Here is a 13690-nt window from a genome sequence, read left to right as displayed (position 1 = left end):
TGGCAACTGTTATTTTATATTGACAAGTTTACCAACAATGAAGTCCGAATGGGGAAAGTAGGCTTAGCCCTGTGACATAGTAGACAAATGTAAATTTGATAGGGTGGATTTCATGTCCACGTGCTTCATCAGTAAAATATCAAATTTTATTACTCTTTGAATTCTCTCAAAGCATGTATCACAGCATCAGGGAATGCATCTTTGAGTACTCGATGAAATTCTCTAAGCACATGGTATCCTTCTTTTTTCGGGCCTGTAAGCACATGGTGTAGTTGAATTCACATGTATCGGATACTTTATAAATCACCCAGCTAGCTTGTGTTTTTAAGTTAATGCTAAATATAATTGTTTTTGAAAAAGAAATCTTATGATGTACTTTTGGTATATATAACACCACAAAAAGGGATTAATGTTGTGTTGCCTCATTTTATTCCAAATTTCCAATGGTGGGCCAATGTATCATCTTAGGCTTAAGTTATTATTATTTCTTTCCTCTTTTCAAAGAAAATTTTTATACTTAAAAAGTTTGACAAAGTATTATGCATGGGTTGGGACTTGGGAGACATCATATGAATAAGAAGAAACAAGAAGATGAAAAAGTTTGACTACGAGTCATAATTCTACGGTATAATTACATCAGTTGCTCCAAGATAACTCTCAATCACATCAAGTGTTTGGTTAATGAGAAACTGAAACTGCGCAGACTAAAGTGGAGAGTGGAGAGTGGATAGCCATCGACTCTGCACTGTCTGGCTACTACTTGTTAAGAAGCCACAGCTATTTGTATCTCTCCTTCATTGGCTGGTCGGAAACTCACTCGCTTCTGCAGGTTTAAACATCCAAAACAAGAATGAAGACTATTTCAAAATATATAGTTTATTTGAAATAATTAGTTGACATAAAAAGTTATGTACACGTTGGGTATCTAACTTCTAAAATTCAAGTACAAATTATGTCTCTCAGTATTGATGAAAACATTTCCATGAATCCCAAGCTAGTTAGGGTAGTTTTTTATTGCACTTGAACTTGCAACATTTAATTTTTCCGTTTTCTGATTGCACATTAATATAATTGACTTATGATTCTTAGCTATTATTTTTGAGTTTTTTAAGCCTGCACCTAAGAATAACTGCTTAAATCATTTTAATGAGTTTTATATTGTAGATTGTACTACTTTGAGCAAATGGTCCTTGAAATGCTACCAAAACATGTTGTATGGAAACAGAGTGTTGACTACATAGTGGCAATTGTGTGCCACTAAGCAGGTAAAGCAGGTGAAAAGCTTGACTAGCTAGGCATATTTTCAAATTGCTCAAACTTTTGAATACCCTCAATCTCATTTCAACGTGTTTCTCGTTAAATTAACTAACACCATGACTACGCATTTTTGGCTACCTACAGTTCGTATTGCAGACTTGAGGAGGAGTAAAAGGGTCAGCAAATAAGAGCCAAAGCATGAATTTGGTCAGCAGAGGCAATGGTTTTCAGTGAACTTGAAGATGAGTAGCTTGAAAGCTGCAATTGATATATTAAGGTGGGTTTAAATTAAAGGTAAGATTAAGCTTATACTTTGGAACTACACAATGTTACCTTAAGCTTATTGGAAATCGAGCCCCTAAAATGAGGGGCCAAAATTGACTAATGTATATTTGTACTTTAGTTTAGGTCCAACAACATTTCTAAACGTGTCACCGGTTATCTACTGAATGAAAATGTCAAAGAAACAGCACATAACATGGCAGAAAAACAGGATAAGTGTCTTAGAGAGAAAGTGAGAAATTAAGCATACCTCAGGCGCCTTGGTAGCTTGTCTCTTGAGTGCACTTTCATGAGTATGATGAGCATTATTGTTCCAATGCATTTGTTGGTTGGTGTTGACCATGCAAAGATCCACAATCTTCTCTGCTGCCTCTGCCTGGTCTCTGCTCTGCTTCATCAACATCTCAACTTGTGCCTTTGGAAGCCTCATCCTCACACGCACCGCCCCATTCATCTCCTCTTCCAGCAAAATGCTCGGTGCTGCTGCTGTTGATGATTTCATGACAGAAAGGTCAGAAACCGACCTCCGAGACAGCATTAGGCTCTCCAGCCGATCTTTAGCACTCATGTTGATCCCAGACCGAACCCTTCTTGGAACTTTAATCTCCTTTGCATTATTAACATTATTATCAACCACATTCGGCAACTCCACAAGGAAGTAAAGCCCTCTTGGCTCAAGTTGTTGGTGTGGTTCCAAAGGCCTTGCTCGAATGCCAAAATGCTTTACCTCCTCTGATTTCAGCAAAACATGACCTGGGTATTCTTTCACTACCTCACCAGCTTCCACTGGTGTCTTTAACTTGAATGTCTTCCCACTAATTTGCATAACCTTTGCTCTGCTCTTTTTACCTCCCAAACTGTTGCCCATTGTAGTCACCTATTTTGGGCCTTTGGGTTTGCTGGGGTGGCCCTTTTATGATACCAAAAGGCTAAAAAGCTCACAAGGTGATTGATGGATGGTGGGTATGAGAAAGAGACGTGGTTTTATAGGTAGTTGCTATATAAAGGTCGTTGGTCAACAAAGAAGGCAAATTTTTGAAAAACGATTCATCTATGTGTTTTGACAAAAGCATAAAGTACGTAGGCTTTCGCTTTCCATCCTAAATTCCCAAATATAAAATAAACATAGTTTCACTCCAAAAGCCCGTGATGTGTGGAACAAATATGATTTGCATAATCATATATATTTGTTCTCATATTTAAACAAACAGTTTAATACTTTAATTACGACAATCACGGCACGGACTTATAAATCTCTTTGGATCCCATTCGTCATGTGAAATTAATTTGACTTTTGGAAAATTGCATGTACGTGTTAGGAAAACATAATTTCATTACCATGAGTGACGTGGGACTTGGTTTGATTCATTCATACATGACCCTTTTAACACTGGCTTTTAATTTGATCATCTTAATTTAACTGATTAAGTTCTCAGGTTTACTTTGGCAGCAGTACTATTGATGACGTCGACTAATAGTCACAGGCTGAGACCAGTATTGGGTCCAAAATGACAGTCCGCTCATCAACTTGGAAGCGATTAAAGTTGTCCAACATTATCTTATAGTTAGACAACCTCAAGGAATGAAATTTCACCGACTCACAAAGATAATGCAGCTCATTATCTGGTTGCTGTTGTTCTTCTGATACACGTAAACCTGAGAAGTTTCATTGCCCAACCAATTATCTGGTGATGTTCAATATACTGAAATCAATTCATTTGTTTGGTCTGAAATGAATTCTAAAACTGTAAAATGGGAACAATTGACGCAAAGCAAGAAGGGTCAAAGAAAAAAAAAGAAAAGAGAAAGTCGTAGAAAAAGCACTCAACTGTTACTTTTCCGCTTTTGTACTCTAGCTATTAGTATTGATTATCCGGCTCAAAATCACGTTCGAACTCATGCTTTTATAGTTTATACGAAACTAATCAACCAAAAGGATTGAGCCAAAACATTTAGAGTAGGAAATAAACGTGCTTATGACTTCCAACACTCAAAAGGAACGCTTTGAATGTGTGCTGCCCTACCCACCCCAACAAATTAAGTAATGAAGAAAACAAGGGATTAATTCGGCTAATCTAAACTAAAATATGTACGTGCTTGCTCTTTGATATTTGTTTTCTTGTGTGACCGATAATGACTAAGAGAACCATCAGAGCATATACTATTACTGTGCCAGTCACACTTCAAGTATCAAACTCCACTACAGCATACTGAGTGCACCCTGAAGAAAGTCACGGTTTAGACTATACAGTGAAGCTAACCATAGGGTTTCAGCATTAGAGATGATGTCGATGGTCAATTAATGATATCCATGACAGTTACGAGGAGGAAGTTTTATGGTCACGCCAAACAATCGAACCAGAAGGTAAGTCTTCAGTAAAAAATGTTACAGCAAACAATGTATCAAATGAATATTGTACACACTCTTGAACAAGGGAGGAACAAATATACAAAGCATTGAGATTGGCTTTGTCATCTCAAGCTCGTATTCTCCGTTTCACACCACAAAAGGAATCGCGGAACATTCATTGACAAAAAATTGGAGGAATGAAACAAATAGGATAATTATTGGTGGTACTACAAAAACTACACATGTCATAGCTGCTGTAACTTTTGAAGATGCTCCAACAATGAAGTAGCCTTCCGTTTGGCCCTCTCTGTGCCACTCTTAGTGAGCTCTGTCAAGGGTATGACTGCACCAAGCCTACTTATGCAGGCAAGGTTCTCGGTGTCTCTCTTGCACAGGGCAAGTAAAATGGCAGCTGCATTCTCTTTGTTACGAGGCAGACCTGTTCGCAAAAGGTCTATCAGAACAGGTATGGTGCCAGCCTTTACTATAGTAAGTTTTGCCTCTTGGTGGTTAGCAAGAACTGACATAATAGTCAGTGCTTCATCAACCAAGCAATTGCTTGAATCAGTAAGCATCTTCAGTAACGCTGTCGTTATCCCTGCCCTGACAGCCCTGCCCTTGTTGCCCTGATAAATGCACAAATTGAACAGTGCTGTCGCAGCATCCTTCTTCCCTCTAGTGCTCCCATTTTGGAGCAAATCTACCAAAGCAGGAATAGCCCCGGATGCGCCGATTATTATTTTGTTCTCATCAGCTAGTGACAAACTAAAAATGGTTGCTGCTGCATTCTCTCGCGCTTCCATGCTTCCAGCTCTGAGGACTTGGACAATAGAAGGAACAGCACCAGCAAGCATTATAAGCCCCTTGTTATTTTCGTATATAGAGAGGTTGAGAATGGAAGTTACTGCATTCTCTTGTGTTAAGCCATCTTCTGTTGTTAGGAGGTTGACCAGAACTGGTATGGCACCTGCTTCTGCTATTAGTATTCTGTTATCAGTACTTCTTTTGGACAGTGATCTAATTTCAGTTGCGGCAGCTCTACGCTCCTCAATTGATCGGCTGGAGAGCTTCCGGACCAGAGATTGAATGGTAGGCATGTCCCCACTAATGTCACGGAAGGACCCATCACTCTTCTTGATTTTCCCATTTGTCACTCCTGTGGGCTGGTCTATGTTGTTGTCAATACACCAGTGAGTAATTAGACTTCTCAGAACATAGTTTGGAGTTAGTGTCAAATTGTGGAGCTTTTGCTGAGTTTTTGGACAGGTTGTGTTCCCACAGTCTATCCATCTCTGTATGTAAGATCTCTCGTAGGTCTGCAGAATCACGAATGGCGACAATTGTTAAGTACGAAAAGCAAAGCTGGAATTTTGATGGAAGAAAATTAAATGAAATAAGAAGATTAATAGCATTTAGCATTTAGCATACCTGACCTGTGGCCACAATAACAGGATCCCTCATGAGTTCCAAAGATATGGGGCATACAAGATCATCAGGAATTGCAGTGGCGTCAGGCTTCTTAATATCATCCTGAGCATGAACATGGATTTCAGCCACCGCACAGGAGGAGCTGCTCAACCTCTGGGATTTATGAATCATGTCATCAGCAGATTCAGCACTACAAGTTTTATTAGGAACACTGTCCATCGTCTTTGCAGTGTTGTCTACATGATGCACCCATTTTCCTGACTCTACCAGAGACTGGGGGAGGCCATGGAATGACATCTTCCTTGAATTTATACACCCATATCTTTCTATGGCTCTTCTCAATTGTGCTCGAACCAATGCAACCTACCATTCATTTACCCCAAAACAATTGAACTCCTTTTCTTGAAAAATAAAATTAAAATAAAGGGGTTTGCAAGTTGTGATAAAACAAGAGTCCAGCGAGTGTTACCTGTTCCTCAACTTCCTCCGAGATATCCAACTCACCATACGGTATGTCGCCCAACGCCTTCTCCAGTTTCCACGTCACACATTGGAATTGGAAACTTATCTTCTTGCTCGCTTCCTCCTTCCCAAACAAACAAAAATAATCAATGAAATTGCAAAATTCAAGCATTAAGGACTGTGAACGACATTGAATTCACTCACGGTGGGCGGAGGGGTAAAATTGGAATTGAAGTTGGTCACCACCAAGACGACGCGCTTGGCTGCCTGGAGAGCCACCACCAGATCAGACACCCAAGATTCTCTGGAGCACGAATCCGTCGAAGAAGTCGACGGATCCAACGGCCCAAATTCACGGCCTTTCAACTCCTTTATCTCTTCAAACAAATGCGTCAGCAGAGCGATCCGACGGACCAGATCCGTGCAATCCTTCCTGTACAGGCCGCCGCCGCCTTTGCTTGCTGCTACGACGTCGGTCAGTAGTTGCAGTAGCTCCGAGGTATGGTCATCGGCGCTGGCTACTCCGCCGGCCATTGCCTCCCTCTGGGCTTTAAGTTTCTGTGTATAAAACTGGAAGACGTAGAATGTAGGTGGTGGGATTAAAATGGCTGGCGCTCATGGGATTAAGGATTTAATAATAAAATAAAAATGTAGGGTTGGATTAGAATTTAGAAATGATGATGATGATGATGATGATGTAGAGTGAGTGAGTGAGTGAAGAAGAAAGCGAGAATCTCGCTGAGGAAAATGTTTAAATGGTAAACAAAACAAGAGGATATAGTTGTCCAGTCCCACAAAAAAAAAAAAAAAAAAAAAAAGAGGATACAGTTGGAACTTTAGAATTAAGAATATAAATATTAGGGTGTTTTTTTTTAAAGTCCATTTTTTAAAATGTACTGTTCATCCGGCACATACGCTACAGTGAAATACTGTAGCGGCCCACATTTTAAAAGTTGGCACTGCTACAGGAACGCCGTTACTGTAGCGCGCTACAGTGTTTTTTTTAATTTTTTTTTTCTTCCTTCTTCTTCTTCTTCATTTCAATGTCAATTAGTACAAAAACTTAAAAATAAAAAATAAAAAATTATAATTTAGGTAATTTTTATTTCATAAACATGTTAAATAATAACTAATATAAAACACAAAAAATCAAGATAATACATCCATAATCTTTTGCGTTTTAATAATTAATATAATTGTTACTATCGAATAGTAATAATCACCTATTGCTACTGCCTGATAGTAACAATTACATATTGCCATTGCCTGACAGTAATAATCACCTATTGCTACTGCGAAGCAGTAGCAATCAGGTATTATTATTGTTTGATAATAACAATCATCTATTGCTACTGTCTGACAATAACAATCACCTATTGCTATTGTCTGGCAGTGACAATCAGATATTGCTAACAATCACCTATTACTACTGCACCTATTGTTACTGGCTGGCAGTAACAATCACCTATTGCTACTGCCTGGAAGTAATAATCAAGTATTGTCCAATGATACCTGCAATTCATCCACTCAAAATTATGTCTACAAACATCACTTTTTAACGCAACACTAAACATCAACAAACATTTTTAAGGTACCAGTGGTGCCATATTAACAAGAAGCTAAACACAAAAACAAACCAAGAATAAACTAAATCCAAATGAAAACTATTGTTAATTATCTAAACCCAAGAATTCAAATCAAGACAATTGCTAAACTTTACGTCCCTTTCTCCAATTTTTGCTATCATTATGTGCACAATCACATATTGTTACTGCCCGACAGTATCAATCACCTATTGTCACTACCCGGCAGTGACAATCACCCATTGCCACTACCCGGCAGTGACAATCACCTATTGTTACTGTTCGGTAATGACAATCACCTATTGCTACTGTCCGGCAATGACAATCACCTATTGCTATTGTTCAGTAGTGGCAATCTTGTATTGTTATTATTTGATAGTAACAATCACATATTGCTACTGTCTGACAGTAATAATCACCTAATGCATACCAAACTCAATTACAAAGCTCAAAACTGTCACCACAACAATGAATAAAGTAAAAGAATCTGAGCAAAAACCTACAAATGACAACAACATAAAATGCTCAGGAATATCGTAATTAGTAGAAAGTTATCATCTTGCTTTCAATTAAAAATTGATATTGGAGTAGCAACAGTAGAAACTTGGCCAATACTACAATGCTAACATTTTTCCTCTTACTGGAAGGAATTATGCTAATTATCATGCAATTGTCTTTGCTAATATTAGCAGCTGCAACAACAACAGCAGCAGCTCAAGCCCTCCATCCTCAAACCAAGCCTGGCTGCCCAAGCCATTGTGGTAATCTAACAAATTACAAAGGAATTAACAAATTACAAAGGAAATAACAAATTAAAAAAAAATATACAATTTAATAGAAGAACAACAAACCCTCAACTACTTCACCAAGCTTAGAAAAGGCTTCATGTAGTGTTTCTAAAGTAGTACGTTTGTTAAGCTTTGAAAACAAACATATATGTGATCCAATACAAATCATAGTAGATCAAAAGGTAACTAAAGTGTGATAAAATATAGACTACTAAAGTATGATAATACACGTATCAATCAAGGAAACAAAAAGAAAAAGTTTATTTGAAATGAAATGGAACACAAAGGAACTACCCACAAAATGATAGAGTTAAATAATTTCCAAAAGATACTATTTAATCCTTCTATTATACAAAACACATAACCTATATGAAAAAACCAGGCAGCTGCTTAAGGCTAGATGTCAAAATTCATTTTTTAAAAAACAAAAAGTTGACTGCTCCAAAGGCACGGTGTCATTCACCTTCCACCATGCCCAAGCCCATGGACAAAAAGTTCACGAGTAAATAAAATGGAAAATCATGGCAAACCTCATTGGTGACAACATCCCACAGTCCATCACTTGCAAGGATAAGGAACTCAAGAGAGTTGTCAATCTTTACCATGGAAAGACTAGGCATAGCAATCTATCAACATCAAGTCAGATGCTTGGTTCAACATAATTAGTCTGATTAAAATAAAACATATAAGAGTAATTATTTATGCTCTCTAATGTTGGGTTTTGACCAATTGAACTCTAGCTCAAGAGAAAGATGGCCTCACCACGAAAGCCCGGAGTAAAGGTAAAGCAAGTTTGTGCAAAATTCGGTCTGTGTATGTTTTGCTTGGGCAGTTGGGCATCAGAGAAAGAACACTAGAAAGAGAGATCGGAGGGTACCGTCGTGTTCAGAACGACAAGAAGAACAAAACCCTATAGATCTGGTGCCTCGTCGTGGCCGGAAGAAGCAGATCGCCGCCGGAGTTGACTCTCGGCTTTCGTGTCGATCTGTTGCTGTTGGTGACTAGATGGACGATCGGAAGCCATGGGAAGGGATAGGAGGAAGAGGTGAGCACGGGGAGGTGGATCTCGCTGCCATCCATGGCCGGACGGCGATGCATCGAGGTGAGAGAGTGACAGTGAAGAGAGAGAATGGTGCTAAGTTTGAAATGAGAAAAATGAGAGAAATGTGAAAAGGAATTGAAGAGAGACGGAGAAAGAAACGGAGAAGTGAAAAAAAGAACCGGTTTGGTATAAATTGGGCCTACTGCAAAAATAAAAAAAGGACCTGGATCTTAAAAATAGTGAAAGTTCAAATTTGGACTTTATAATCATTTACTTTAAATATTATGACTTATGATTTATGTGTGTAACGTTGTTGTTACCGCTTTCTTTTAAAAATTATTTGGTTATATAATTATTATTAAATAAATAGACAATGAACTTAATTTTTTATAAAATTATTTATTTATTTAATAAAAATTACATCACCAAATAATTTTGTATTTAAGTAATGTTTTACAAAGATGATTATTAAAATGTAATTTAAAAAATAAACAATTTTTATTATGAAACTATATTATTAAATAAAAACAATAAAAGCGAATGTCTAAAAAGAAAGTAGAAAGGAGAATCTAGCAATTATTTATCATTAATTAATAATATACAACAAATTGTCTTGTTTTAGGGAAGCATTGGTCTATGCAATAAGACAGTCAAGTAGCTCAAGCATTGTTGCAATGATCAATGACCAAATGATTTTCCATTGAATTTTAAGAGATCTGAGGAATCTTTTCTTTTCTTTTTTCATTGTGTTTATATTCTTAGAAATATATAATATATAATGTGTGTTACGATGCTGTTTAAAGTCTTCCTGTGTTAGCAAATTAGCTAGGCAAGTGCATTGGCTTGTCCTTGACAACGTTGAGCTGTTGCCGGCTGATTAACTAGCTTGCTTAAATATGATAAAAGTATGCAAGAAGCTTCTAAAATAATCATCTCCTTTATCTTTTAAAATTGATATAAAAACAGATCATTCGATCCGAATTAAAAAAAAAAGAAATGGAAAATTCCTTAATTTTGAATAACAAAAAGAAATGTTGGGTTATTTTCGTATTCCCACTCCAATATATTAATTAACCATTGACGTGCAGCCATATGGGCCGCTCCCTTAAAAGAAGTAGATACTGCCAAGTGCCAACTATATATACATATACACATACTGATATACATATTCATATTTGTTTTTTTTGTTTGACCAAGCTAATAATCTCTTCGACCCTGTTCCTTCTTAATTAATGTGGTTTGGGTCACAGGGTGGAGCGCTGTCATTGGACATTCTTTCTTTTTCTTTTCTTGTTTTAATTTGCTTTTCATTAATATATAATCTCAAAAACAAGCAAGAAAAATAAAGATTAGTTCTAGAAAAGGACATTAATTTATTATAATACTTACAGTTAATTGGTAATTGGAGCTCCCTACTTATAACTTATTTAAGGAATAAAGATAGGACGACAAAGAAGACAACCATTGAGATAGATAGAGAGGAGGGTTTTCTATGTTGTAACCATCAAATATCTCTCCATGTAAATGAAGAGATGTGGTTATAAATAAAAAAGAAAGATTGAGATATGATTGGTCGCCTCCAACGGCTTCATGCATTCACTTAACAAGGTTGGATTCAAATTCCCTGTTTATTTTTTTATGCTTTTTTATTCTAGTATTTTTATCTTAGTCATGTATTTATATCATCTAACGATAAAAAATCAAAAATCAAAAATTTGTGACATGTATTTTTTGGGTATGAATGAAATTTCATAAACTTTTGAATTTATGTTATACACTTATGATTAAAACTAGCAGAAAATCCAAATCCCTCATCCTCTTTACAACCTCTAAAATTTATGCATGATCAATTTATTTCTAAACTTTTTTATGACCACAAAAACACAAATATAATAATAATAGACTTAATAGTAACAATAATAATAATAATAATAAAAAGAGAATAGTATATAATGAAGAGAGAATTCCTCTATCAATTCCATTGTGGGATCCACTTGTGAAAGAGGAAAGGATTGGATGTCAGATGAGAAGATTATATTCATATGTATATAATATTATGTTGAGTACAGCGTTTGATGATGCAGTCTTATGATCAGTACACGAACTGACTGTGTAAATATTTTTCTTGGTCATATTTTGTTTTTGTGTGTAGGCTATATTGTTCTTTTTAGTTGTTATAATAATTTGCAATACTAATTCAACATTAATTTTCAATGTTGAATACATATAGACGTGGTTACAACGTTTTGTTTGTTTTTGTGTCCGTTTGCTTGGTTGTCTGATATTTCTGGACGGCCATCGGTTATACACTTATACTTATATAGTTATATATATCTCTCAGCAATGATATATATTAATATATATTTAAAACATATTTCTAATTTGTTGATGGTGGTTATCCAGTTATCCACATTCCATTTAATTAATTCCACAATCTTCAGCCACGTCATGGTCAAATCCAAATCCAAATCAACAGTATATGTAGCTCCCAAAAAATTATTATATGTAACCGTAATATTGTGTGTTATAATGAAGTAATATTACCAATTTATTCAAATTACAACACGTGTACGATTTTAAGGATTTTTTTTCTAGATTTTAAAGTTTTTCCTAGATTTTAGGGTTTTATAAATTAATTATTATGAGACTTAGAGTTCAGTCCATGTTATGAGTCTTTCTTAGGGCCAGTTTGGTATTACTGTGTGAAAAAACAGCTGTGAGGTAAAACAGCTGTGAAGTAAAGTCAGCTGTAAAGTAAAGCAGCTGAGTGTTTGGTATAGTATATTTTCAAAAGTGCTGTGAGTGCAAAAAACAGTATCAAAGTGTTTGGTAAATGTTAATGTAAAAGTGCTGTGACTGTGTATAATTATTTAAATAGACATGATGCTAAAAGTGTCTTTCACTTATTTGTTTGGTAAAAATAAAATGTGTTTTACTTGTTTTTTAAATTTTTTGCTACAAATTTTTATTAGCATTAATTTTTCTAAGAACAACATTATTAAATAACTATGTCTATTATTTTTTTAGGTATATTATAATTTTAATCATGCAAATAAAATATCATAATTAATTATCACAATGTAAAATTTAACTAACAATGGACATATTTTTTAATTTAAAATAAAAAAATTAAAAATATAAAAATCAATGAGGATATTATGGGTAAAATAAAATATTCATTATTGCTGTGATTCACTGCAGCTTTCAAAAGCACCTAGAAACCTGCTTTCTGTTTTTGTTGTGGGAAGTTGAGAATTGTGGGAAAAAGCAGTTTTTAATTTTTTTACTAAACACCAAAACTGTTGTAGGTGATTGAGAATTGTCATCCACAGCAGCTTTTGGGTCTTCCACCGCAATCCCAAACGAGGCCTTAGACTAAGACCGGTAGTAATTTAGGGTTTTTAATTAAGTCCTTTTAGTTTTCTTCTTTGACTGCTTTATGTTAGGTTTTAACTCCAAGATTTTAACTCCAAGGTTTTAACCCTTCAAATTGGGGGAAATACCCTTCAAATCGGGGAATGACTTTATTTTGAATTAAAAGGATTTTCTTATAAATTAAAATGACTTTATTATGAATTAAAAGGATTTTTTTATAAATTATTATGATTAAAAGAATTTTCTTATAAATTTTAAAACATCATCGGTCTCCATCTAAAAACTATTTTTTTAAAGGACCTAAGCCTAATTATCTCTTAATTATTATACACGTATTATAATTTGAATGGATTGGTAACACCACATGACATGACGTGGTGTTACAGTTACACATAATAATTTATCGTACCTCACAATATATACTCTTTTCTGTCAATTTGATCATCAAATTTATTTATATATGCTAATTTTATTTCACACGTCCATGCCACTCATCCGTATCTATGAGAAAACTCCTAAAAATATCTTATAGAGATGCAAAAAAATTAAAATGTTCTTAAAAATAAGTCACATGCATTGCATATGATTATTTTTTAACAAAAGATTGGATGAAATGTAATGAAGGTTTGACATTGAAATTTTTTTAAAATTAAGGTGCCACATCGAGTAAAAAATTTTATTAGATGACGAAGAGAAAAACAAATCAAAATTCATGTAGGTAAATTGATAAAAAAACCTATATATAATTATGATATTAAATTTAATTAATGATCATAAAAAATTGAGAGCACCATTTTTTTAGTTCATTTGGAACCTGCATAATCTCAAAACAGACTTGCTAAGATCGAGCAAAGTAGCTTATTATTATTTGAATACTTACTGCTCAGAGCCGGCTTTCACTCCACTTTAACCTTCACATTAATCGATATATATATTATGTGAATTACAATGTTATAAATTGTTATTTTCTGATGGAGCCATCAGTTTTTAGCATCCAGTAGTCACTAGATAGTTAGATGTACCTCTCATATAGTCATATGTAATTAAGGAAAAAACCTTCACCGGCTTCACGTCCAAGTCAATATCTCACAATAAAAAACAATTACAAATAAAACTCCTTCCA

General features: G+C 35.2%; 2 protein-coding genes across 3 annotated transcripts; both read right to left on the bottom strand.

Annotated features, from left to right (window-relative positions):
* Positions 1 to 576: 576 nt before the first annotated feature.
* AT17.1 (plastid movement impaired protein) lies at positions 577 to 2444 on the bottom strand. Its single transcript, XM_086234024.1, has 2 exons — positions 1790 to 2444; positions 577 to 823 (listed from the first exon to the last, which is right to left on the bottom strand). The coding sequence occupies exons 1-2, from the start codon at positions 2405 to 2407 to the stop codon at positions 764 to 766; spliced, it is 678 nt and encodes a 225-aa protein (XP_086090150.1). The 5' UTR covers positions 2408 to 2444; the 3' UTR covers positions 577 to 763.
* A 1450-nt stretch (positions 2445 to 3894) lies between these two features.
* LOC147295570 (U-box domain-containing protein 11-like) lies at positions 3895 to 6540 on the bottom strand. Of its 2 annotated transcripts, none has more exons than XM_086230339.1 (4): positions 5984 to 6540; positions 5787 to 5900; positions 5318 to 5680; positions 3895 to 5205 (listed from the first exon to the last, which is right to left on the bottom strand). In XM_086230339.1, the coding sequence occupies exons 1-4, from the start codon at positions 6311 to 6313 to the stop codon at positions 4135 to 4137; spliced, it is 1878 nt and encodes a 625-aa protein (XP_086086465.1). In that variant the 5' UTR covers positions 6314 to 6540; the 3' UTR covers positions 3895 to 4134. The 2 variants fall into 2 exon arrangements, with proteins under 2 accessions (XP_086086465.1, XP_086086464.1); XM_086230338.1 differs by having other exon boundaries at positions 5787 to 5903; positions 5984 to 6539.
* Between the last annotated feature and the right edge of the window lie 7150 nt (positions 6541 to 13690).

The sequence above is a fragment of the Dryas octopetala genome, chromosome 2 (genome assembly GCF_963921425.1).
Source record: "Dryas octopetala chromosome 2, drDryOcto1.1, whole genome shotgun sequence".
NCBI classification, from domain to species: Eukaryota; Viridiplantae; Streptophyta; class Magnoliopsida; order Rosales; family Rosaceae; genus Dryas; species Dryas octopetala.
This window is presented reverse-complemented; position numbering and strand designations above follow the sequence as displayed.

What these genes read in the sequence shown, in the direction of transcription:
- AT17.1 (XM_086234024.1), bottom strand. Translation starts at nt 2,407, where the DNA reads ATGGGCAACAGTTTGGGAGGTAAAAAGAGCAGAGCAAAGGTTATGCAA. An exon ending in AAGCTACCAAGGCGCCTGAG is followed by an intron (nt 824 to 1,789) that starts GTATGCTTAATT and finishes TTAAACCTGCAG; the next exon opens with AAGCGAGTGAGTTTCCGACC.
- LOC147295570 (XM_086230338.1), bottom strand. Translation starts at nt 6,313, where the DNA reads ATGGCCGGCGGAGTAGCCAGCGCCGATGACCATACCTCGGAGCTACTG. An exon ending in CGGAGGAAGTTGAGGAACAG is followed by an intron (nt 5,681 to 5,786) that starts GTAACACTCGCT and finishes AATGAATGGTAG; the next exon opens with GTTGCATTGGTTCGAGCACA. An exon ending in TTATTGTGGCCACAGGTCAG is followed by an intron (nt 5,206 to 5,317) that starts GTATGCTAAATG and finishes GTGATTCTGCAG; the next exon opens with ACCTACGAGAGATCTTACAT.